Source organism: Halichoeres trimaculatus, unplaced genomic scaffold (assembly GCF_033239565.1).
Source record: "Halichoeres trimaculatus isolate MK-OKI-2021-1 unplaced genomic scaffold, fHalTri1.1 fHalTri1_scaffold_6, whole genome shotgun sequence".
NCBI classification, from domain to species: Eukaryota; Metazoa; Chordata; class Actinopteri; order Labriformes; family Labridae; genus Halichoeres; species Halichoeres trimaculatus.
In genome coordinates this window covers 3,557,333-3,582,216 of record NW_027437184.1, presented here as the reverse complement: position 1 = coordinate 3,582,216, position 24,884 = coordinate 3,557,333, and the positions used below count along the sequence as shown (strand labels likewise).

General features: G+C 39.4%; 1 protein-coding gene across 1 annotated transcript; it reads right to left on the bottom strand.

The window, feature by feature from the left end:
• Positions 1-551: 551 nt before the first annotated feature.
• Positions 552-20,682, bottom strand: LOC141791510 (tubulin-specific chaperone cofactor E-like protein). The gene is made up of 8 exons (XM_074672045.1): positions 20,592-20,682; positions 15,663-15,805; positions 15,434-15,573; positions 12,789-12,970; positions 12,446-12,702; positions 12,223-12,349; positions 11,899-12,015; positions 552-5,003 (listed from the first exon to the last, which is right to left on the bottom strand). Exons 2-8 carry the CDS (start codon positions 15,793-15,795, stop codon positions 4,658-4,660), a joined length of 1,302 nt encoding a protein of 433 aa, XP_074528146.1. The 5' UTR covers positions 15,796-15,805; positions 20,592-20,682; the 3' UTR covers positions 552-4,657.
• Positions 20,683-24,884: the final 4,202 nt, after the last annotated feature.

Sequence of the window (24,884 nt, the reverse complement as noted above, 5' to 3'; positions counted from 1 at the left end):
ACTCCGGCCAGAAGATTTTGGAAAACTCTGGTTTTGTGTAGACACTGGAAAACAAAGTTTTTGGTTCTCAAATGTCACAACTAAATGACAGTGGGTTCATCTGGATTAGCCAGATTTGCTTGGTGCGTGTGGATGAAAGTATTTTTAAAAACGAATGGTGGGGGGATATTCTGTGTGTGTGCAAGGCCTTGATTAGGTTTCACACCCACAACCCAATTACAGGCAGGCAAAGGACAGGACTGGACAAAGTCAGGACCTGGTTGTCTGGAATTCATATGTGAAGTCGAGGTTTTCCTCCCTTGATAGTTGATAGTTTTGCATGTGAGCTGTATGAGGAAACACAATAAAGTGGGAAGTTTCTTCAACATGCTGAATGTGGTACACAATCACCACCTGCAAGCCAAAACACTGAAGATAGAAGATGCCAAGAGCCAACAAAGTTTGGCAGAAGTTGTTAAATTAGAACCAAAGATTGCTGAGTGATTGTTTTCCATCCGTACAAGTCCACAGAGTTTGGGGTGTGTATGGAAATGTCACACATGAGAGCAATGAATTTCTTTTAATTTATTGTTTTAAGAGAGGTAAGAGCACCATTATACTTGACAGGTGAGGAAATAGCAATATGATCTCAAGAAAAGAAGAAAAATTACAATGAAATATCGAGATACATAAAAAACTACAAACGTGATATAAATTAAACCCATACTTTAAACAGCACAAGGCAAACTGAGAGCATCACTTAGAGTTTCAATCTGTCAATAATCTTTGTATTTGGTATTACTGAAGGAAGAGGGTAAGAGAAGCTTAGATTATATCTTTAAAGTGTCAAAATTACAAATGCCCACAACAAACTTTGTTCCCTGAAATGACACATCTGTTACGCTTTTTACATCCAACACATCAAGAGAGAACATGCAAAGACCAACTCACCTACTGAAACAAAACAAGTCACACTTACCCCACAACTCCCCATGTCAGCAACTTATGTATATTTATATATATCATCAAGTGAACTCCAGACAACAACCCCCCAAAGTTTAGATCTCCAGTTATTTCACACACTCAGTGGAGAGATGCAGGTTCCAACTTTAAAAAAGTTTCAAACAGCTTTTTTCAACACAAGGTTAGTCCACATTTGACTGGTATAATGTGTCCTTTAGCTTCAGAGCTCACTTTAAAATCTCCTCCACACTCATGGCACTCTAATTCATAGGATAAAAAGTCTCATCTGGTAACTTTAAAAACTTTTCTTTTCTTCAAAAATGTACGACAAATGGTCAAATTTACACTGAATACATTCAACGCATTTTGACACATATCAGAAATATTCAAAGTCATGCAGGCTGGATCATTTCCCAGCATGCACTAATAAAAAGAGAAGAAATATTTCATGTAGAGGCTCACATCAGTCCCACCTTCCTGTTTTTTTTCTCTGCACAGGAAAAGAAAATGCTTCTGTCTGTGAAGCTACACAAACTCCTTCAAGAGGAGCCTGAAGATGTCAAGATTTACACATGAGGCAAGCAACAAACTTCAAAAATTTAGCTTTTGTTGAGATATTACCGTAAAAACATTTTTTTTTTCATGAGAAATGACAAGCTGCAGATTTGTTTGGCTGGTTTAATGCTAAGCAGAGCTGTTTAGGGAGGAGTTTTCAAGTTTTTCCACATCAGTCCGAGCCTTTGAAATCCTGGTGAACAGATTCTACATATGAATGCGAAGACTAAAGGTTATGGAAGCCCATTTCCACTTGTGAAAAAAAAACAAAACAAGACTAAAAAGTTGAATTGATGAGATAATCAAGTCATAATTATGAGATAAAAAGTCAAAATTAAAGCTGAAAGCAGCGTTGGACGGGTTTCATCCCTTTCTGACCCTCTTAGTGTTGAAACAGTTGATATTATGTATTATTTCCTCTGCTGAGTCACATGACCAGCTGCACGGAACTCCTCATCAGTGTGACATCATCAACTGCAGCAGAGAGTGGAGTGAAATTCACAAAAGTTTTACAAACAACTCCTCATAGGGGCCACAATGTTGACCTAATGGCTGTAAAAAATATGTTTTTTTTTTGTAGGGAATTTTGCCAGGAATCCATCCATGTTGTTTTTAAAGCTGTCAAACGTTTACTTTTTTATCTAAAGGCCCAAATGTGGCAGCTTGCATGGAGCTGGAAGCTCCAGTCCTATTAATTCTAATGGAGGGAGCTGAGAGGGCTTCTGTGGGGTCACCGACTTTGAGGGCTTGTTATTCAAAAAACTGAGTCTGAAATTAAAACTTCTATAAGAACTTTTATAGAGCAAGGTCTAGTCTGTCATGCGAGCAAATTTCAAGCCTTTACCATTTACGGTTTCGGAGGAGGTACATTTTGCAAAAAGGGTAAAAATGTGGCAAAATCTTATTTTGAAAGGCACATTGCTGGCTTCCTGTTGGAGATAGATCAGGGGTGTCAGTGTATGATTTTTGTGTCTCAATGAGAAAAACATTTTGACATTAGTTTAATCTCTCTATGATATTCCTACTGGCTGCTAGGGCCATTTTAGTGTGCCTAGATGGCACTAGAGAGCATATTATGGGATGTTGGGGGGTCAAATTTGGTATCATATCAAAATTTTTGCCAATAAGTAAGTATGTGCCAATTTTGGTGAGTTTTTGTTGCATGATTAGGGGGTCTCACAAGCGGTTTAGTGGCGATTGAATAAGAAGAAGAAGAAGAAGAAGAAGAAGAAAGAAACAGACCAAATACAATAGTGCCCTGGCCCTTTGGGGGAGAGCACATGAATCTCATAATTAAACTTTTTGTCTCATTTTTGTGACTTTTTGTGTCCTAATTATGACTTTATTATCTCACAATTTCAGCTTTTTTTAACCCTTATTATTACCGACGGAAATGGGCTTCCATTGAAGACACCTCTGTGGACAGTTTTGGAAAATCTTCTGGTGTTGGGGGTGTTCAGGCTCCCGTTAGACGTCTGCCGTCCACAAGACTTACGGCTAGCCCTGGCTAAATAAAGGAACATATTTACATTTTTATCTTTAGCACAATTTCAAACAATTTATGGTGATTTTTTTTATTAATTTCTTTCTCAAAAAAAAACAACAAAAAAACGCTACACTTCATTTCTTATAATTTGTTTACAGACACTGTCTCCCATTTCTGAGTGAATGCTTGTTGTCAGAAGAAAAAAAGTCTCGCTGTATAACCACTGGTCAGCTCAGAAAAAGACTGTTGCCTACATAAGATGTGTCTTCAATGGACTCAAACTACCTGTAGTAGCTTTTTGCACAATTGTTTTGCAGAAGCATCTTTGATTCAGGGAAAAGCATGATAATAAAGTCTCACATTGCTCAAGAAAGATCCAATTCTGGAGGCCCATGTTGGAGTTGCACTACAAGAGGCAGTCCGGTGCGTTTTTTAACTATTCTTTGATTTTGAAAGTAGTCAAAGTCAAAGTCAGCCATTGTTCCCCCCACCCGTCCTGTGTTTCCTGTGAAACTGCAGACACTGGAGGTGTCAGGTTTGTAAGGCGGATGTAAAGGAGAGACTGAGGTGAATGGGTGAGGGGCATGAGTCTGCTGACTGAACCCTTTCTAACCCAAATGCAGCGGAAGTGTCGGTGACACAGCGCCTGGTGTGAGGTTACCATACAGACCAGGCTTCGACGTTTCTCAGCTCGCAGGGAAAAAGAGGGGGGAGGAGTAACTCGAGCATCGACACCTCTCCTCTTCCTCGTCCCAGACCCACGCTCACCTCAGACGTGTCTCGTCTTTCTGCCAGGACATCGTGACTGAGCAGCAGCTATGTGCTCCACGTTATTCCCAACACACACAGTTTGTGTTTTTCAAGCTCGGGGTTATCTTTAGATTTCACGGCCGAGAGAGAGTGACGGGCAGAAGCAAGGCGAGACTTGTGTTGAGCTCAAGTTCCTGGAAACGAAACGCCTTAAAGAGTCCAGGTTAGAAAAACCCGGGTTAGAAAAAGTTACTTCAAAGTTAGCCAAACATTTACACCACGAAACAGTTAAATCCAACTGATGCAAATGTACAATAGACTCAGTTCAGTGTGAAAAAGCCATGTAGAGACTAGCAGGAAGTAAACCGAGCTCACCAGGCCTTGCAATAAAAAAGGAAAACAAGCTTCTGAATATCTAGCTGACATTTCAGAAATTCAATCTTACAAATAATAGCTTCTTTTAAATCACCAAATTTTAACTCTTTTTAAGAAAATCTGCGCATGGTGCAGCAGAGACACCAGCGACTCAAACAAGCAAAGGGACGTTTCATTCTCATCTACTTCCTGAACCCACGGGGATCAAACACTACTATTTAAAATGTTTTAGATTTTAAATCAATGTGCAATTTGTAATTGCTAGCGATGGCAGCTTTTTCTCATAGAGGACTAATTGCATAATATTTTTTTAACCACTGAGGTGTAAGCTGCAGTTTTGGCTAAAGCATCTATAAATCTGTGATCTTTCTGACTGCAGATTCTCTGATGTGCAAATACATTATTGTATACGTTTGTTTTATGTGGTCGACAGCAAACATCTTTACATTCAAGGCTGAAAAAGTTCCTCTTTAATCTAAAAAGGCTCAAGTCAATACTTGGTATCCAGTAGGTGTTCCCGTTTTCTCCGCCAGCAGCAGGATTCTGGTCTCAAAGATCCGACGAGCTGCTGCGGCTTTTCACTCGCGGCACCACCAGGATCTCGTCCCCGTCTCGGATCCTGTAGGAGTGCAGCGCCCGCGTGCCGCACTTCAGCTCCTCGGGTCCCACGACCGAACACATCTCCCGGTTGATGTAGAAGAGCCGGATCCCGTTGCTGGGCAGCTGAAGGAGAGCTTTGAGCTGCTTCTTCAGGTCGCCCACCGTCTGCTCCAGACGCAGGCTGACGGCCTCCACCTTGTCTCCAAAGCGGACATCCACCATGGTGCAGCGGGGGCTCAGGTCCACCTCCGCCAGAGGCGCCAGCTGACCGTACTTGGATACAAGAGTGTGGTACCTGGGAGGAAGTAGAGATCAGTTCAGATCTATGAGATAGTTTATGTTTGGTGTTGATGTATCTACACCCTGAAAGCCTGCGGCATCTGACACCACAAGAGGAATGAAGAATAGTTGCACCCCTGGTGAAAATTTGGTGCTAGGCAGGAAGAAATAAGGAACTGGTCCCCATGAGCAAAGCCCTGTTCCCACCAAGTGGTTCAGTTTGGTTTGTCGCTGCATGGCATGTACTATACCGCATTTCCACTAAGCCTGGGACAGATCCCCGAGTAATCGAGGTGAGCCGTCCCACTTTTTGGGACCCTTTCGTAGAGGTGCCAGGCAAAACATAACTAGTTGAATCTCGTTCTCTTTTACTCTCACTTTCATTTTGTCCCGTGACCAGGAGCAGCCATCCTCAGGTGTGTGTGTGAGGACAGAAAGAGCTGTGTTGATGCTGGAGATTCCGGTGATGCTGTCAGCAACTTTTTAAATTTACAAAATAAGAGACAATGCTTAGAAATGTTAATGCACACATGTCTTTTAATGTTCTAAGTTCATCCTGTAAAATCTCTTCCTGCTGTTTGATTGCTGTTTTCTCCTTCACTAAACCTCTAAATCCATTTCTGTCTTTGTGTTTTTCTTCATTTAAAGTGTTTTACTCTTAGCATGCAGTAAATTAGAAATAACTCCAAGTATTGAAAGTTCAAAGTACCCTGGACCAAAAACTGGGCAAAGCATTTACTCACAGGACATTCTTTGGCAGTTTTATAGTCAAAATAAGCAAAAAGGTCCAGGCAGGCATTTTGAGGTTCAAGTGTTAAAGGGTAAACAGGCCTTATGCACAAGTGAGCATGACGTATATCCATTTAAAAATCCGATGGCATCATCCAAAACAGTGCATTTTCGTTGTTGCTGTATGGTTAATATTAATAGTTATGTTCATGTTTTTAATTTTGGCTGATTTTTTATGCGCTTGAGGAGATTACATGTTATTGTACATAGGTATTCTTTTCAAGACGGGATGACAGCTCTTTTAGCCGTCTCCAAACCGCTGCTGTGTGCTGTAGGAGAGATATAACACGCTGAATGGACTGAAAATGAATCTCTTGTGAGGAGATTATGTACATATGTTGGTGTGTTCACTGATGAAAGTTGATAATCCGCTGGAAAAAGTTTTATCGATGTATGCTAACCACTAGCATATTAGTGGAATTCCTGATGTACGTTAGCATCAAGCTGGCGCCAAGTGCTCTTTATTGTTTTTGGTACATGAAGAGCTGTATAATATGTTGAATGGATTAAATTTGACTCTCTTGTGTGAGACTATGATACTTGGTGTGTTTACTGATGAAAGTTGCTATTTTGCTGGAAAAACAAAGCTTTATCGATGTATGCTACCTGCTAACATATATCTCGTAAGAGAGTTCTGTATCAGTGACTCTCAGGGTGATCTCTTGTAGCCTCGTTTTTACCTTATGCTTTCATAAAAGTACAAACAGATGAAGTGAGAGGTATGTACACATGATTACACTTACTTTAAAGTATGATTTACCTGAAACTCTCAACTTTCAACACAAGGCTTCTAGCTCAGGCTAGCTAGCGTTAGAAAATTACCTTCAAAGCTCCAAAGAAATGAAGACATGTACATTTTAAAGCCTCTATACAATGTGCTACATGGTTTTTTAGATACCTGGAAGATTCTCTGTATATCATTAACAGAAATTTTAGGCAACTCCAACATGTTCCCTGTGAACAGAGGTGATGTTTACTAACTATGTCAAAGTTTTATTATTAAAATATTTCTTATTCTGCACAAGAAACAAATGATACATAACAAATGTGATAAGAGTATGCACCATTAAACTGTAAGCTACTTCCAATACAGGAGAAAGTTGATATACTCAGCATTTAGGTTTGTGGAAAAAATATTGGTATTGGTATCGGCTGAATGAGAGTTGTAAAATATCAGATATCAGTAAAAAATCAAATGTGCATCCCTTATTACGACCAGGATTATTTTATTACATTTGTGCAAAGAAATATGACAAATTTACTCCTGAAATTCTACTTTTTGTTGTTATACATTGAACCTTTCAGCAGTTTTTGCATTAAAAAGTAAAAGTGTGAATTCATCCCTTCTAGTCGTGAGGTGTTTTTTGTCTTTGACTTAAGTACTGAGGGGGCTGAGATGCAACAAAAGCCCGGCCCTGGACTAAACCCAGGGACATTGTAGTTATGCAATCTCCTGTTCTTTCTGGTGGAGCAGCGGCCTGCAGCCAAAAGAAGAACGTCCGGTTTTCTCATCCGTAGAGGCGGCAGAGGCAGCGCTGTGGTCTGAACAAACAGCTAATCAGTCGATATTCAAACTTCTCAAATCGATCCGCACATTCCCAACCAGGCAGTAAATTAAAAACCAGCATGAAAACACGTGGATGGAAACGCACCGCGATCTGTGCCGAGGAGGCAGAGAAAAACAGAGCCCTCTGCCTCCTGCTCTGCCGTGAGAAAGCTCTCAGCCACCTCAGGGGAATGCGTGTTCGAGATAAGGAGCAACGATTAAATAAAATCCAGGAGAAAAGGCCTGCGCTTTCAAAGCTACTGTAACAGCTGGGCCAATCAAAGCAATTTCCCGAAAAAACTCCCCCACAAAGCCAATCCCCCCCTGGCCGAGGGGCGCTGGCCAAAAACTTGTGGGAATTCTCCTCTAAGGCCACGGTGCACAAAGTGCCATTCTGAGAGAAGTCATTTTGCTAAAAGGCGTCATTTAAGCTGGTTTTATGTGGCAAATAATGCTACGAGCATTCCAGTTAGTGGGTCCAACATTCTTTACCAGCACAGAAAGATCTGGATCTGGAGCACAAACGGACTTTAGAAATCTCCTGTTTGGTGCTTATTCCTTCCTTATTCACTCACGTCTTCATCGAAGGACGACTAGTTTTAAGATTAATAATTTTTTCAATACCGTTATTACCGCGGTAAAGCATTGTTGCACATAATTTAGTCCAAGTAGTGGTTAATCTATGTGGGAGATTTATTTCTCTGGGCGTGAGAAGACACGTTTCTAACCCTAACCCTGCCGTTCTGAAAATACACCTTTAAGTCCAGTAGCACCGAGTCAGTGATGTGATGAAGTAAACAGTTAACCTGTTTCGGACACAGGCTGTTCATCACTATAGGTAAGCTTCTATGGTCAAACCTCAAAACCTAAAATGTGATACAACCATTTTTAACAAAAGTAGTGGCATCAAAATAAACGTTTTGAATCAAACTGAAGCCGTAGTTTGCGGACTGTGAGCCGCTACATTTTTCACACGCTTTGAACCCTGCAGCTGAAGCAATAGTGCGGCTAAATTACAGATTTTATGGTCTAACGAGCTTCATACCCTCGTAGCATCAAAACTAATACTTTTCCCGATTATTATCGTTATCAATAAAATACGTGAAACAAAAATATGAGTTTTGCAGAGCTTTGACAGAGTTTAGACATAAATAACCAGACTGCTCCAGTGCGTCCGAACAGAGTGGCCACTGTTATGTTAGCAGGTGTTTCTGCCGATGAAATGTACAAGTGTTGTGCTAGTTTGCTTTAAGTTTGTTTTCACTTTTTTTGTCCAATAAACATGTAGCTATGAAATGCCTTTGATAGATTCTTGTTCAGAGGATGAAACCAGAGCGCGGACAGGTTGTTGTTTTTACTCCTTGTGGGTGACGATGGTAAATATCTTAAATATCTTAAAACAGCATTAAATGATTCAGGAATCCTACTTTGGATTGATAAAGCTGTAGACCGAGCAGCTGCCTCAAAAGTTGTTGTTTCTTTGGTCGTGGTTCAGGCTCTGAGTCCAAACTCTCGCCCTCTGTTCTTTAGTCAAAATCACTGATCTGTCAGTATCTCTGTGTCTGTTTGTTGTCCGAAAAAACATGATGGTGGCGTAAAAACACGTCATCGAAACTTTATGTCTCATGCAACAGCTGTCTGTATTACAGCAGCAGTGTTAAGAGGAATAAAAGCTCAGAAACCTTTAGTGCTTCATTAGACAACCTTACAGGCTTCAGAAAACAGACAGAACATAACTTTAGGAAAACTCCTGTAACAAAAAACGAGTCATATGAATTTTTACAAATTTATTGGCATCCAAAATGTTATTAGTCAATTGCTCACCCTTTTTAATAAACTACAAAAAGTTATTTGTGTCTGTAAATATTCTTCTTTCCCCAGACCCAGTTTGCTCACCAGTACAGTCATTTCAAGCTTGAAATGGGATAAGTTTCTCTTCCAAAAGCACAGTGTGGGCAAAAGTCTTTTTCTAGTACAGTATTACAGTACAGTACCGTGATATAATACCGTTATCGCGATATGAAGGAAAAATACTGCGAAAATACTGCGCCCACCCCTAGATCCAGTCCTCTCTGAGTCTCACTGGAAACTCTCAGATTTCTTTCCTTTCCTTGCTCCTAATCCTTCCTCTCTTTTCTTCCTTAACAAACCTGCTTCCTTGTACCAAAATCCTTAATCTTCCCTCAGATTATAACATTTATCAGCCTCTCCGTCTGATTTTTCAGCATGCGATGCGTTTATAGTTACCCAAAGCTTGGCTGGATAACATTTGTGAACCTGAGAGGCTGTGACCCTCCCTGCTGCGCTGTGATCTCTCAGGGTTGCGAGGCCACAGCTCGAAAGAGGATAGTGGTGTGTTCACTGCCCATCCAGCGTGTCGGACACCCCTAAAACACCCACACGCAGTCAAGGTGATCCCTAACCTCAGACCTATGCTGAGAACCTGGCTGCAAACCAAGACCTTGAATGCAGAGTTTAAAACAGAGAAGAAGAAAGCAGACGCAGGAGGACACTGGGTGTTTGCAGCAAAGCATGATGGGTATGGTTTAAGATATGCTCAGTGCAATCAGAAAACACACCTCGGAGCTTCTTTCTGCTCTGGGTGTGACAGTGACATAAGGATCAGATCGATGTGTCAGCGCGAGGACAGGAGAGGAGTACACATAAGGAAAAAGAAAATCATCCTGCTCGCTGCTGTATCAGTTTTCCAATCAGAGAATTCCCGGCACAAAGGACTCATTGAGCAGGCAGAGACTGGTGGCATTGTCTCCCAAAGGTTAGTTTCCCCCAGTCAGGGACTACACCTTCCTTCACAAATCCTTCTCCAACATTCTGCCCAGGTTAAGTGGAACGCAGCCGGAGAAGAGCGTGAGCAATTATTTCCCTGCTGTCAGCCACAGAGGAGGGCTTTTCCATTTTTATTATTCGTGTTCAGGTGTTAACATTTCTTCAGGCGTCATCAAAGGATGACAAACTTTTCAGGCTTAAATGAGAAATCAGTTGTTAACAAAAACTGAAATTTTGGAGTTAGTTCTCATCATCAAACCCTGGGGATGCATGATAACTTCTTTCTTAAACCAATACCGATAACTGTAAACACATGCAGACATTTAAATATTTACCTGTGATCATGACATAAATTTTATAAACTATATTCTATCCATTCATCGGCTTATGGTTCCATTGAAATGAAAATTGGGATGCACTGAGGTGAAAATTTTGGCCAATACCAGTATTAATATTGTTGTTATGGCTGATAACCGCTATTTACCGATATCAATATTGGTGAAAAAAAGAAAAACAATCTGAGATGATGTGTCGAAGTAGTTCACAGAGAAAAAGGGCGAGAAAAAACGACCATGGAGCACCCGGGATGAACACAATCAGAAAAGTCTGTTTTGTCTGTTTTTTTGGATCAAAAACAGGAAGAGAGACATAAAGGAAGAGAGTCCACTCTTCTTAGGTAGTTTTAGTGTTTACATAGTCAGAGAAAACAAGATTATTTGGGTCTTGAACAATCGTTCAAGATGCTCTGAAAATCCCGGCAGCTAATGAGTTAATATCGGCCGATACCGATATTTAAGAAGGCATGGTTTGGTTCAGTTAAGCCTGATCCAGTTTGCGTTTCCAGGCGGCGTATAAGCCAGATGCTGAAAGCCGCAGCTGTTAAATAATAGCGCGACGCTGTAGCAGCGCAACACAGTTTACCCCACTAATAAATCCAACAAAGAAGAAAAATGCGACACAGTAAACAAAGAGCATAGATGAAGACTTGCAGCATTTCGTCCTCTCTGTGATTGTCATGTAGCTCTTTGATACAAAGAACAATCAAGCTTTGTTTCAGAGAAGTCTGTGAGCCACCAGGAGAAATACAGCTGCTGTCACACGGTAAGTGATGATTCTTTCGACCAATCAACAGTCTGCAGTGTTGTAGCTCCACCATCAGAGAGCGGATCAGTTCAGTTCGGCACCCATACGAAAGGGTCCCAAAAAGTGGGACGGCTCCTCAGTTATTTGGGGCTCTGTCCAGGGATACGTCAGTAGAAATGCCACAAAATGTGCGCCGTACTGAGACAAACCAAACCGGTCTGCTTGGTGGAAACGCAGCTTTAGTCCCTTTGGCTTCTTTGCAGCTGGCTTTTCATTACTAGTGTCTGTGAGTGTCAATTAAAGTCAGTAAGAATCCAGAATTATGACCGAGTTAACACGTTTTTTCCCGACATGAGGGGTACTCTTAAATTTTCCCAGTCAAAAAGTGTTTTTTTTTTCTTTTCTTTTTTTATGCTGATGGGACTTGAACGCAGCATTCACTGCAGGCCGTTCAGGTCTCATAGTGGGAGTGGCCATGCTGTGCTGACAAAATTACAAATGATATCTGGACTAGTCATTATAGTATGGGACGCCATAACTTCCTGTGACTGCTGAGCACCCCTATCAAATCATCATCTTCTCCACTCACACTCACATCCTTATAAATATGAGAGATGTGATAAACCCAGAAGTGTCAAATTCTTGAAAAAAAGCAGTCCCTCTTCGTTAAATAAGCAGAAAAATGCTAAACCTTGAGTGTGCGTACCTCTCAGGAAGATCCTGCTCCGGACAGTCCTGGTAGTACCTGATGAAAAACCTCTCAGCGTCCTCTCTTTCTCCATCAGACACCTTCCCGCCATTCAAGACCCCGACAGACGGCAATCTGCAGACGGGCAGAAAGATTACAATCAAGGAAACTTTTGATTATCTGAAGAATAACTTGTGTTTGTTAAAGCTCTTGGACTAAGGACGTTTCTGGAGAAGTTTAGAGGCAAAACTGTCATTTCTGTTCATTTCATCTGAGTTGTAGGGACTCATAAATCAGCGCAGAGCTGAAAACATCTGATCTGCGTGTCATGATTAAACTCACTGCGCTAAGAGGAGGCAGCGTCTCTCGTGGGTGGTGTACGGCTGCAGTAAGGGAATCCCCATCGCTTTGACCTCCTCCAGCTTGGGAAAGAAATTCAGCCTCGCAATGTCCTCCCATTTACTGAGCCCTGAGAAACAGGACGTGGCAGAGATTTAGAGCCACACCGAGCATCAGTCAACGCCATAAAACAGACAACTGGACGTGGATAAATGGATCGTCAGACCTGAGTTGTTGAGGTTGATGCTGCGCAGGTTGGGGAACAGACGCTGCAGAGTTTCCTTAGAGTCATTCACAGAGTCTAAACAGTTGTTGGCCAGAACCAGCGTGCCCAGACCCGGGTACATCCTCCCAAACTTCCTGACTTCAGCCCAGTCCTGTAGCTGGTTGTCTGTGATCTGCAGCAGGCGTAAGGATGGACAGGACGACTGGGACTCGGACACCATGTTGTAGTCGTTCAGACACAGGAAGAGCTCCTCCAACCTGCAGGATGTAAAGAATCATCTCAATCAGAGACGCTTTAAAAAGGCTACAGAGAAAAACCAGCCCTCACACTCTCCGTGACTTACTCTGGAGTGTGTTTAGTGAGTGTGTGCACCGTGTCCCAGCTGACGTGTGTGTTGTTGAGAACGAGCTGCCGGACTCTGGAGAAAACGTCGGCCATGCTGGGCTCCAGCTTCACGCTGCTCAGAGGGTTCATGCTCAGGTTGAGGAAGTCCAGGTGGGGGATGCTGGAGACAATGGTGCAGACCTGGCAACCGAAAAAAAAGAAGAGGAAACATGAGATAAAATGACACTTTTTGAACATGACCTATTTACAGTAAAGAAAAATCTGTTTGTGGTAAAGAGGTATCAACCAAGCTTGGTACAACTACATTAAGGGCCGATCCCAACTGTCATTCTTAGCCTTCCTCTTGGTCCTCTGTTTTAAGGGCCAAGAGGAAGGGGTAAAAAAACATTTCATAGACACGAGACACCACTTGATCCCCAATACGTCATCTCACCTGGACGCTCGCTGGCTGTTGGAGGCAGAGCGACTGTTTCTTCACTTTCAAACCAAACACATTTTTACAAACTGATAATAAACTAATGTCAGATTAGGGTGAAAATCTCACACCAAACAGACACCACCATGATACACCGCGTCACATGTGTAATAAGGCAGCTAAGCCACGAAAAGTGAACGTTAAGTAAACATTACAGTAATCAGGAGCTATTTTACGTAGCTACCGTAACCGCAGCGTTAGCAGGGTTGCCACCTTTGAGGCAGTAAGGAACACCCTCGGCAGCAGGGGAGTTAGTTTCCTGTCTACCGATAGCAGAGTGGGGCACCAGCTGTGGTGATGTATTAGTTAAGTTTCATGTCAGTAAGTAAGAATTTTAAAGTATTTTTTCAAAACGTATTCAGTCCTCTGTCCTTTGTATTATTTTTTTTTCTCCAAAGTCATGAATGCTACAGGTTATCAATATTGTATTAAACTTTTTTCATGTTGTATTTTTGAAATACAGGGACGCGAGAAGTCATTTATACCGGGGGGGCTGTACTAGGGGATACTAACGCATGCGCATGCAAGCAAGCGAAAAATCTGGACTTTTTTCGGTTTTCTACGGGTTCTTATTGAGCCTGCAGACAGCTAAATAACCAGACATTGTGTGCCAACAAATCGGGATCAGGGGTTTATTTCAAACCAATTAAACAAAATATTATTGCACCACAGTCCAGGCTGACAGACTCTCTGGGTCTCACTCTCTTCTACCCATCTTGACCACAAAGGCACAACACGACAAGACACAACGTGACGTCTTTTACGTATACGTACGTACCTAAATGTATTTTATTCCCCAAAGTTGAATACATTATTGTTTGTTTTAATATGTGTGTGAAAAAAAAGCAGTAAAAAAAAATCTAAATATAGTTTTTCCCCTCTTCCACCTCCAGGGGGTGCTGCAGCACCCTCAGCACCCCACTTCTCACGTCCCTTTTGAAATGTCTGTATTCTTCGTGGATTGACAAGAAATATATAATCTGAGAAATATAAACACTGTGGTAGCTTAAAAATAATTTTTAAAATCTCATTCTGTTGATTCTTTTAGTAGAATTAACTTTTCCAAAGTAATCAATTTTTTTTTAGTTATTTATAAGCTTACCGTATCCATGACCGACTGACTGTCACTCACACTGTCAAGTCATTCATTTAAGCTTTCTCACTCACGTCTGTTTTTGCATCCTTTGCTTTTCAATGGGGCACGAGGTGGAGTCCCAGATGCAGCGACAGACACATACATGTTTACTTCTGATTTTCTGTGATTTTCTCTCACCCAATTAAAGATGAGCACTTATTCCACGCTTAAAATCAACCAACCAACTGACGTTTTAAGTGGGAAGATGCTATCTCATGTTGAATTTGAGTAGAATGGTGCCACGTTCAAGGCAAACTGAAAATACTGTATTGATTCAAAACGGGGCGCAATGATTAGGTGTGAAATACGGGACGCTTCTGTATTTCATGGGACGGTTGGCAACCCTAAGTGTTAGCTAGAACATTGAAACAAGCGATTGCAACAGTTCAAAACATGGCTAATGTTAGCATGAAGTAGCAAAGGATTGGATATTGGATAAAGAAAAATTTCAATATCAGGAAATTTGTTATACCCCTTGGTTTTAAGTGAGGTCTCGGCTTGTCTTTGTCTTCCCCTTGATCTTACGGAGAATTGGGACACCCCTTCATTACACGTACACACACAAAACCAAAAGCTAGGGGGTAGAATTAGGATTGTCCCTACAACTACCTCTAAGGTTTTTGCCAATCCCACTATCCAAGTCTTTTTTGCCACATTAACCTGAAGCTTCCACCAACTCTAGTTTTGATATTTCCCCAGAATTAACTAACCTCTTTTTAAATTGAAACAGCTTTTACAGTTTGTGACAGCTAACAACACACCATGGCACCTATGAAGATTTACTTTTTGAAAACTAAGACAAGGAAACTCTACCTTCTCTAAAAAAGATGTCAACCCCATGAAGCAGCTACTTTCTGAGGCTGCCTGTGATGGAGTGAACACAACCACAGCTGGTTCAGCCAGCACCAATGGAAACACAGAGTTGTTAGATTCATGAGGTCATTATTTCTCCAAAGTTCCAGAAACATGACGTAAAACTTGGCTCCACTTGTTTGACTTTTCTTCTTAGCATGAAGTGTTAAAGGAAACACACCTCGGTCCAGTCACTGAGCTGATTGTGGGACAGGTCCAGCTCCACCACATGACCACAGAAAGCTGCGATGTCTGAGCGTTCACCAGCTTTAGTGATTCCACAGTAGTTGAGTACGAGTATGCTGGGCAAGAAGAGACGATCTGCAAACAAACAGTTAATTATGACATTTTATCTCTAATTACAGAAAATACAACGACCCTGGGTTTTTATTCTCTGCATCCCCCCGTACCTTTGACAGGAGATCCAGGTGGGCTGGGCATAACCACTACTCCCTGTCCATAAGGAAAGTTCTCCGGGTTGTATTTCTCACTGAGGACCCGGATGAAGGTGCGTTCCTCCTCTTCGTCAGAGGATGACTCCATGGTTTTAGCCCTGAGACGGTAACAAGAAGAGATAAAGAGCAGAGCGTGAAAACAGCATTTAAATTCTTAAATCACACACAAACATGTCAGTAATCACAGCTGCTGAATCAGGCTCTTACATCACTTTTAACCAAAGATTAAAGTCTTTAAAAACAGGTCATAAAATACATTTTTAGCTTTTAGAGCTTAGCATTCCACCGCAGCAGCTGGGCACAGATTTTTTTTTTTTTTGTATCACTGCTTAAAAAGGAGACGCTTTATCTGTCAGGGTCTATTTTTAGCCTCAGATTTGATGCTCTTGGGAGTATTTAAAGCAACAGCTCTGACATGTCAGATCAACATGACAGCAGCTACAGAGACTGTTTTCATGGTGATGTCTCCAACGACAACACTCTGAGTCATTGATGAGTTTTTAATCGTTGTTGGAAAACAATGGAGCTCTGTGGCTGACAGGGATAAACACCAGGAAAACTTCTTAATCACTATTTCAGATTTTAAAGAGGGAATTTTTTGCCTTTATTTTCAACCTTTAAGACCAGATTTTTGCACCAACTAGTCTCAAACATGTAAATCTCCAGTTTCTTAGTCAGGTGTGTCTGTTTTATTGTCTCTTATCTCTGAAGCGTATTCAGTAACATCGTAAAAGATCTGAACACTCTCAAACAAAGGTTTGTCTACTGTGGACCTTTAGGTATCTTTAGTTCACTGAGGCCAGCTCAAACCAGATTACATGACTGCAGTCTGTTAGATATTATGCTCCACAGCTGGGGGACTGCACTGCTGGGCACATATGGAGTTGTTAAGTCCAAGGAATGTGATTCTCCAACGCAATCTTTCACTGAATTGTCCGTGTTTTTTTCTTTTTGTTTTTAATTAAAAAGGAAAGAAATGCTCAAACTGGATTGTGAGAAAGATATTGGAGAAAACACTGAAGAACAATGGTGGTTAGGGACTTTTGGGATAAATAACATCTTTCATAAATGAGCTTTATCACAAATCTCTGACCAAAACTCTGGCACTGTGTACGTTGAGAATTGTTCCTAGTTAATTTAAGATATGTGATCTGAAAAAAACACGATTCAGAATTATTCTCAGACAATAGAAAGCAACCTCACCTTCATCCTTTAAAAACTGGATCGAATTAATGATCAGGGCCCGTATGCACAATTAGTCATTAAACAGACGGGACCATTAGTCCTAACTTTTTGTTATGGAACGGCCTGTTTGGCTGCAGCATTAGCCGCATGCATGACTGCAAATAATCGACCAGGTTACTAAATACACTTTGAAAGCAACGCAGGTGAGATTATCATCATATTCTTTCATAATTTTTGATGGAAAACCCCATTAAAAAAAAAATCAAACTGCGCATGTCTACCACTCATAAACAGTGTTAACCTGGCAAGCAGTAACGATGTGACTGAGAGAAGATCGAGAAAATGTTTTTCAGCCAGAGAAATGTAGATTTTATTACCAGAATTCAAAACGGGCTGTTATCAGTGAGTCAATCATGTAAACAAAGAGAAAGAGAAAGTTTGGCGATCTTGAACAGAGTGAATGTGTGTGGTGTTTCCGAGCCCACAGCAGAAAACCTCAATTATAAAATCAGTAAAATGAAAGATGCTTTGCAAAACAAGTGTTGCAGCAATGCCCCAATACCTCAATAAACAACTTTTAAAGCAGTTTATGAACTCCAACATTTCATTACATGGATCTTCAGAGGACCCAGACATATAATAGCAAAAAGCTAATCAAACTTGTAAAACTGACAGCAGTGAGCCTCGCCGGTTTGAGACTTTGATTGTCTACCTCATCTCAACTGTTCACTGAAAAATATTGTGTCTCCTACATCTAAATTTGCTGTATGGCTACACATCATCATCTTTCCAAATGATCATCCATTGTCTTTGCATATTTCTTCCAAAACAGAAACGCATCCCTGATGTCTGCCTTTAAACAGCCAAACAGGTGCTGTTATCCTGGCGTTAGCGACTGTAATAGTTGGGTAAACCTCCATTAAATCTGGTCCGTTTTCACCGTTAATAGCTTGTCATGCATTCGGGCCACGCATAACAAGCTATGAACAAGTTATGTATCGACTAGCTGGAAACCAGGACTCATATATATATAAATATATATATACTTATTTATTATGTCAATCATTAATGTATTTATATATTTCGTTTTTTCCACAGTCTATGGTGGGTATGTAGGAAGAGGGAAGGGAAACAAATTTTCCCTTTTTCTTCACAAATTGTTGTCATCTGCAAAAAAAATGTCACTTAAAAAAAGATTTGGAAAAAAATTATATTCTTTTTAATTTAGAGGAGAAATCACTAAATTGAGATGTGTGTTGTGATATAGCCAAAAAGTATTGAGATATTAGCCCGACCCGGGATATCCAGTAAACTCTCCAAGACCACACCTGGGCTGTGCATAAGTTAAAGCTCTGTACATTCAGCAAAAACTCAACAACTCTTACAGCCGATGTCTTTACATGAATGGATTAATCAGGATGTGAAATTGTGCTTCATGATCATTTAGAGTTACTGTGTAAACTGTAAACTCCTTGATAAGCAGTTACATTCCTCTCCCTGTTTTGGAGCTTGTCTCTCCATGTCTCCCTCTGTGCACGTGCCAGATAAAAAGGTCTTAAATTATCCACCTGTAAAAATAACCCATCAGGTCCAAAAATATCCCATCACATCATAAACTAACCTTAAAATAAACAGGAGAGAAACGTGAGAGGCAGAGCAGCACTGACAGGAGCAGGTGTTCAGCTGACACCATGTGCTCTTCAAGTCAAACAGAGAGACTGAGTGTAAAACCGTATGAGTTAAGGATCACAATAAAAGTCACTCCTTATGGCTAGGCAATTATTTCTATGACAAAAAGTCTACTAGTGCCAGCTTCCTGTAAAGATAGAAGCAGTAAAATAAGTTTATTGCTGAAATTCTACCTGCATGACAGCATTCTTCATCAACCAATGAGAATGCAAGGATGATTTTGGAAAGATTTGAGCAATTCCCCAATCAAATCTTTCATAACAGAACACATAACCTTGACCTGACATGCCCCCACACTGCACTCAGGTGTCCAGGACCCTGATCAGGCCTATCAGTTACACACAGACTGGGTCTGATCAACTTAAACTCAGCCCCACCTGGGGTGATGGGTCTACAAATTGAGTGAACACTGTGTCCGGACTCTGTCTGAAGTTTCTGTCATAGACAGTTTCTTATTTCACAGAACATGATTTATAGCTCTGATGTAGCAGAGACCAAAGGAGAGGCTGTTTTCAACAACACATCAGATCACTGCTCTCCTCTCCTCTGCTGCTTCTGCTGAGAGAAAAGTGTGAGAGACGACTTTGGAAACCACAGAAAGCGTGCACGAGTAAACATAATGGTTTTTGAGTTGAAGAAAAGCAAGAGTGAAACGTGAGGGCTGACAGAGGGAAGGCAGCGTGACAGCTGTGCTCCTTGTAAAGGAAGCGGTTAAGTATCTTGGATTTAATCCAATTCAGTGTTGTAACGACAGCTTTCAAGCATTTGAAAAGCTCTGTTTGACATATGCTGCTCTGCAGTGACATGATACTCCCTTCAGAGAGCAGACCATTCATTTAAAAACTACTCACGTGGAGAGACCGCTCTGACATAATTACTGACACCTCCTAACACCTTATTCTTTGACAGGAGAGGGTGTGAGCAGACATTGGCGCTTTTAATTCAACATATTCCTGCTGTCAGAAACATTTTTTTTTGTATTAAAAAAAAAAAAACTTAACCTTTTTATCCAGCTATTTCAACATAAAAAGCTCATTTTCTCATTTGGCTTATTTTCTTTTTATTACTGAAATGCATGTCTATCAGTTTCAACACGTTAACACGCTTAAATTATCTCATTAAGTCCAGATAATGAGGCATGTTTCCCAGAGATAAGGGAATAGCTCTCTGACTTTTTTTTTAGAAAGCAGAACATGCTGGTCATTGTTACTGGACAACATCTGTGACATGCCTGTTTTAACTTTGGCAAACACAAAAAGAGTAAAGACAAGGGTCAAGCGTTTTTTCTTGTTTGTTTTGTGCTTTTGTAACTCGGGGGTGTTTGGATTACGGACAGATCTCATTAAGATTCTGTACACAAACTTTCCACCACAGGCAAAAAATACTGAGATAATCAACTCTAAGCGCATGTCTGTTTATTTTTCCAAATTAATTAATTTAAGTTCTTTACAACTCGCTACTGCCCTCCACGGTGTAGTTTGGCAACGATGGTTATCGTAATCTTGCTTTGCACACAGACGCGATTAAATACTGTTAAATTAACACAGCCGAATTAACAAGGGGCACGAATACTCATTTGAAACCGAAAATGAGAGAGTTTTTGACAGTCAATTCGGCTCACAAGCAAGATAACACAAAATTTAGTCGTTTTTTCAGCGAGGTTCGGTGACCGTAGTCCGTTCTACACACAGCTCCACTCCAAGGCCTTGTTGCACAATGACGATCCAGCGAAACAACACGTAAAACAACACTTTTGTAGCCGACATTGATGAACCTGCGACGGGGTTATTTTTATTCACCATTTTCAAACCCGTACCCAGTTTACCTCAAGCTCGGAGAAGAGCTCGAAATACAACAGTTCTGCATCAAGCAGCAAAGTGCCCTGTATGTTTACATCGGTGCTGCTACTTTAATCGAGTTAATTTCAGATCCTACAAGCGGACACTGGGTCTGGTTAATCATACTGTATTTTTTGACAGATATGGTTTATTTTAAGACCATTGCACTCACCGTCCCCAGAACCCCCCTCCGTGCTCTGTTTGTTTTTGTTTTTCTTCGGTTAGTTGTCAGTCTTAGGTCCGCCCACTGTACAGGAAGTGACGTAGTTTAAAAGTCTTGTTATTTTCCGTCTTTTTTTTTTTTTTTAATGTACAAATTTAAGAACAAGTGTACCCGTAAAAACCTGATAAGACTTTTGATATATTATTCTAAAATAAAATTATTTTAAAATAAAGTGCGATTTTACATTAAAAAGGCACTTTTGAGGCACTCAGCTACCTGCGGAATTTCTTCAACAGTGTTTCGTGCAACAGCTGAAACCTACCGTTTGAAACCACTTATTCACTAAAAATCAATTAGATCATTTGTTTTACACCGTAAAAAAGGGAAGATAACATTTTCAGAATCAAAATAGACATAATCTTGTTGACCTGAGTGGGGGATCAACAAAATTAAATAAGAAGAAAAATAAGATAAATTAGTTTTTCTTTTTCTTGTCTTTTTTATGTGCATTATGAAGTCTTGTCGATCAAAGTTAGATTAAATGTGCCCTCCTTACCATTTTTTTAAAAATACTTTTTATTTTTCATTTTTAAGAGTGTACACAGGATAAACCTGAATTATGTTGATCTGTATAGCTGAAGAGTACAATTATACTTTCCCGTAAAATACAAGTATAAGGGTACATACACAAACGAGAGTTCATCAAACAAGAAAGATTTTTGTACAAGTTATACACCAATTTAACTTCATAACTCAGGTAAATCTTCCTTACCATTTTAATTTAGGTAGATCAAAATTTATACCATCTAATTTTATTTTTTAAATTTAATGAATTATTTTATTACTTAATTTAAAAAGCAGAGTTGATTTTCTAAATAAGGGTCACACACAATATAAATGTTCAAAAGCAGTTTTAAACATATGAAATACAAGCTAACTGCCACCAGATGGCAGCCAAGTAACGTACAACAAAAAGAGAAGTTTCACAGGATCCTGTCAAGTTTTTTTCTTTCATTTTTCTTTTCCCTTTTTTTTACAATCAGAAAAAAAAATGAATGAATGAATGAAGTCCTGTTTACAAACTGTATTTATTTACAGGTACAGAAGCATCACTTGCAAAAATCGTAGATAAAGCATTCCTGTGCAGAAAAAACCCCCAGAGTATTATTTCATAGTTTGGGTTAGTTGGTATGGAGTTGGTTTTATCTGTTTTTACACTTTAGTTAAGAAGGGAACGTGTTTTTTTGGCAACATGTTATATTTATATTAAAAAAATCAAGCTAATAAACCTTGTTATGAATTTTAATATGAAGGTCAGTTAAAAATATGTGTAGAGCCTGGGCCATACTCAAGCTAGCAGACAAATTGGGTTGCATCATATGAGTAAAAAAAAAAGAAGATTGAAAAGATACTCAAACAGTGCTGATAATAAAACATAGCCAGTTTAACTGACGTGAATTGAAATTAATACCCACAAAATTACTTGCAATCCTATTCCAATCATACAGTAATAGCTGATCAGGGTCCAGTCACAGGGCCTGCCTGAAACACAACAGATGTCAGACGAGAAATGAAAACACCACTAATTTAAACCCCTACTCCTCATAAACTCTTAACAAGCAAGCACTGAACCAAAAGTTACAACCTCACCCTTTTCACTGAAACAGTACCTGCTCATCTTTTAATTTAACATAACCTGACAGAAAACCATGACTTCAGCTTCAAAATGATACTTCAGCCAATATCTGTGTCCACCCCAAACTGAACCATGATACAGTATGTCTCATGATGTTAGGATTTATAGCAGCTCTCTCTGAAAGATTCCATTACATCCAATATAGACGTGTAGTTTTCAGGTCACTGAGTGTAAAGCGCAGATTGATTTTGTGCCATGGAGCTTTTTAAAGCTGACGTTTAGACCGAGGAGGAGAAGCACAGGTGTTACTGATAGCTTTATGACGACAGCCCCAACGGACTGTTTACTTTACACAGCAGCCTTTATCAAAACCCAGTGTCCGGATAGCCCTGAATATGTGTACAAACCCACTAGATGATCATTTAAACATACTGAATTTACTCTGACACCTGCCATTAGCTAAAATCTTTAAATATTTTATTATGATTTCACAAAAACAAAACAAAGAGGAGCAGTGGTAAGGGCAGGACTGATAGAAGGAGAAGGCCTCAGGAAGTTTTAAGCCTTTCTCTCTAATCTTCTGAAAAAAAAATGGTTTGGTGATTGGAGCATCAGCGAAATGGTGACATCTAGTGGCTTCTAAAAGTATGGAAACCCTCTTAGAAACAATGTACTGCACCATCACACATGACTGACCAAATTTGAAGTTGACATAGCAAGAAGAAAAAGGTATTTCCTTTAATTTAGTTCCTCTTTAGATGAGCAGTAACTATGGATCCACCTACCAAGAGGAGATAGGAGGGAAACTGACAGAGCAGTTAGTGAGGATACCAGGGAGCTACCTTTAGGGAAGTCCTCTGACAAACTTTGTTGAGGAGGTCTCCTTAAACATATCTCCTTGTTTCTTCCTCTCTTCCTTCCCTCCCATCTCCCCATTCATCTCTTCATTTGGCTGAGAGGCAAGTCAAAGGACCAAGATGTCAGACCAACAGATGGGTATCACCAACATTTGTAAATGGTTTCTGATGTTTCCAGAATGAACTTGAAGAGAAATTTAAACTTGTGACAGATTACTTTAGGGTTAAGTTTTGGGGGTTTGAGGCTGAAGTTAATGAAGATTAACTTCAGTTATCGGTGTTGTAAAGATGACCGAATATGCTGAAAGGCCTGTGACTTCCTCAAACACACATCCTATATAGTCCACATACAATGAGACAGTCAAATCATCTAGATATCTGTTTTGTTGATCTTCAAGATGAGAAAGCCTGACAGGATGATAACTCTAGATCAGGGGTCTGCAACCTTTACTTTCACTGTAGCGATTTTGCCTCAGGTCACCTGGATTAAAGTCATTTAAGGGCCACAAAATCTACTTCATCTTCACAATTCCGTGGAGGTGGAGGCTGGCTGACTGGTCAATGGTGGACAAGCTGTCATCATCTATTTTCTTATGGACCTTTTTGCACTTTTTATACACTTTGTTACTTTTGTTTTCTTGATTGCTGCTGTGACTTCAATTTCGTTGTACTAGTTATAATGACAATAAAGTTCAATTCTATTCTATTCTATTCTATTCTATTCTATTCTATTCTATTCTATTCTATTATATTATATTCTATTCAATAACAACAATAGAGTGTAATAAGTTCCAAATGTAGTTAAAATCTAGAACATAATTATCTAGAAAATACATTTTTTTATTTATAAAATTGTACATGTGATGTCTTCAGGTTTTTATTACTTGTAATAAAATTTGCACAAATAAAAAAATTGCAAAAATTTGAAACAAAGAATGTAAAATTTTTAAAAGGAGTTTTAATATAAACAAAGAAACAAAAACAACAATAATAATATTATTGTTATTCAAAATAATAATAATAATAAAAATAATAATAATATAATAATAATTAAATAATAATAATAATAATAGTAATAATAATCTTACTTATTAATTATTATTATTATTATTATTATTATTATTATTATTATTATATTTTATAATAATAATAATAATAATAATAATAATAATAATAATAATAATAATAATAATAATAATTATAATAATAATAATAATAATAATAATAATAATAAAATTCAAAAAATAAATGAAATATAGAATTTTCAAAAATTGGTAAGGATTAACAAAAATTTTAAAAAAAAAATCCCAAAAATTACAAACCAAAAAAATAAAAATAAATAATAGATGAATGTAAATGAATGAATCCATCCATCCGAAGAAATAAAATCTATATGCTCTTTGAGATTTTTTTTTTTTTTTCTGTGGATTTAGTTTTCTTTCTACATGAGGGTTTTCATTGCTCTTCTCTTAGTGTTCTCAGTGTACATTTTCCTTTTCTAGAAGCTTCTTAATTCAAATTACAGTGGTACAACAGTGTTACATGTAAGGATGCATGACTCTGGATTAAGATGTCAGGGTAAATATACAATCAGGTGAGGGATTGAGAAGTCCAGTGTTTTCTCTTTGCGTATGTGGGAAGACTTTCAAAGCTCTAACATTTTTACACCAACTAATTCACATTTCACAGATGATAAATGCTCACATTTCAAGATTAAACTGGTCAAAATGGATGGTTTTATAAGAAGAGGAGCGTGGGAGTTTTTTTGTGCCATCCTGAAAGTGTGTTCAGCTCAGGGCCTTCAAAAAT

Coding starts and splice junctions, on each gene's coding strand:
- LOC141791510 (XM_074672045.1), bottom strand. CDS start 15,795: ATGGAGTCATCCTCTGACGAAGAGGAGGAACGCACCTTCATCCGGGTC. Junction 15,574..15,662: donor ACCTGGATCTCCTGTCAAAG/GTACGGGGGGAT, acceptor GTTTGTTTGCAG/ATCGTCTCTTCTTGCCCAGC. Junction 12,703..12,788: donor CTCACTAAACACACTCCAGA/GTAAGTCACGGA, acceptor TACATCCTGCAG/GTTGGAGGAGCTCTTCCTGT.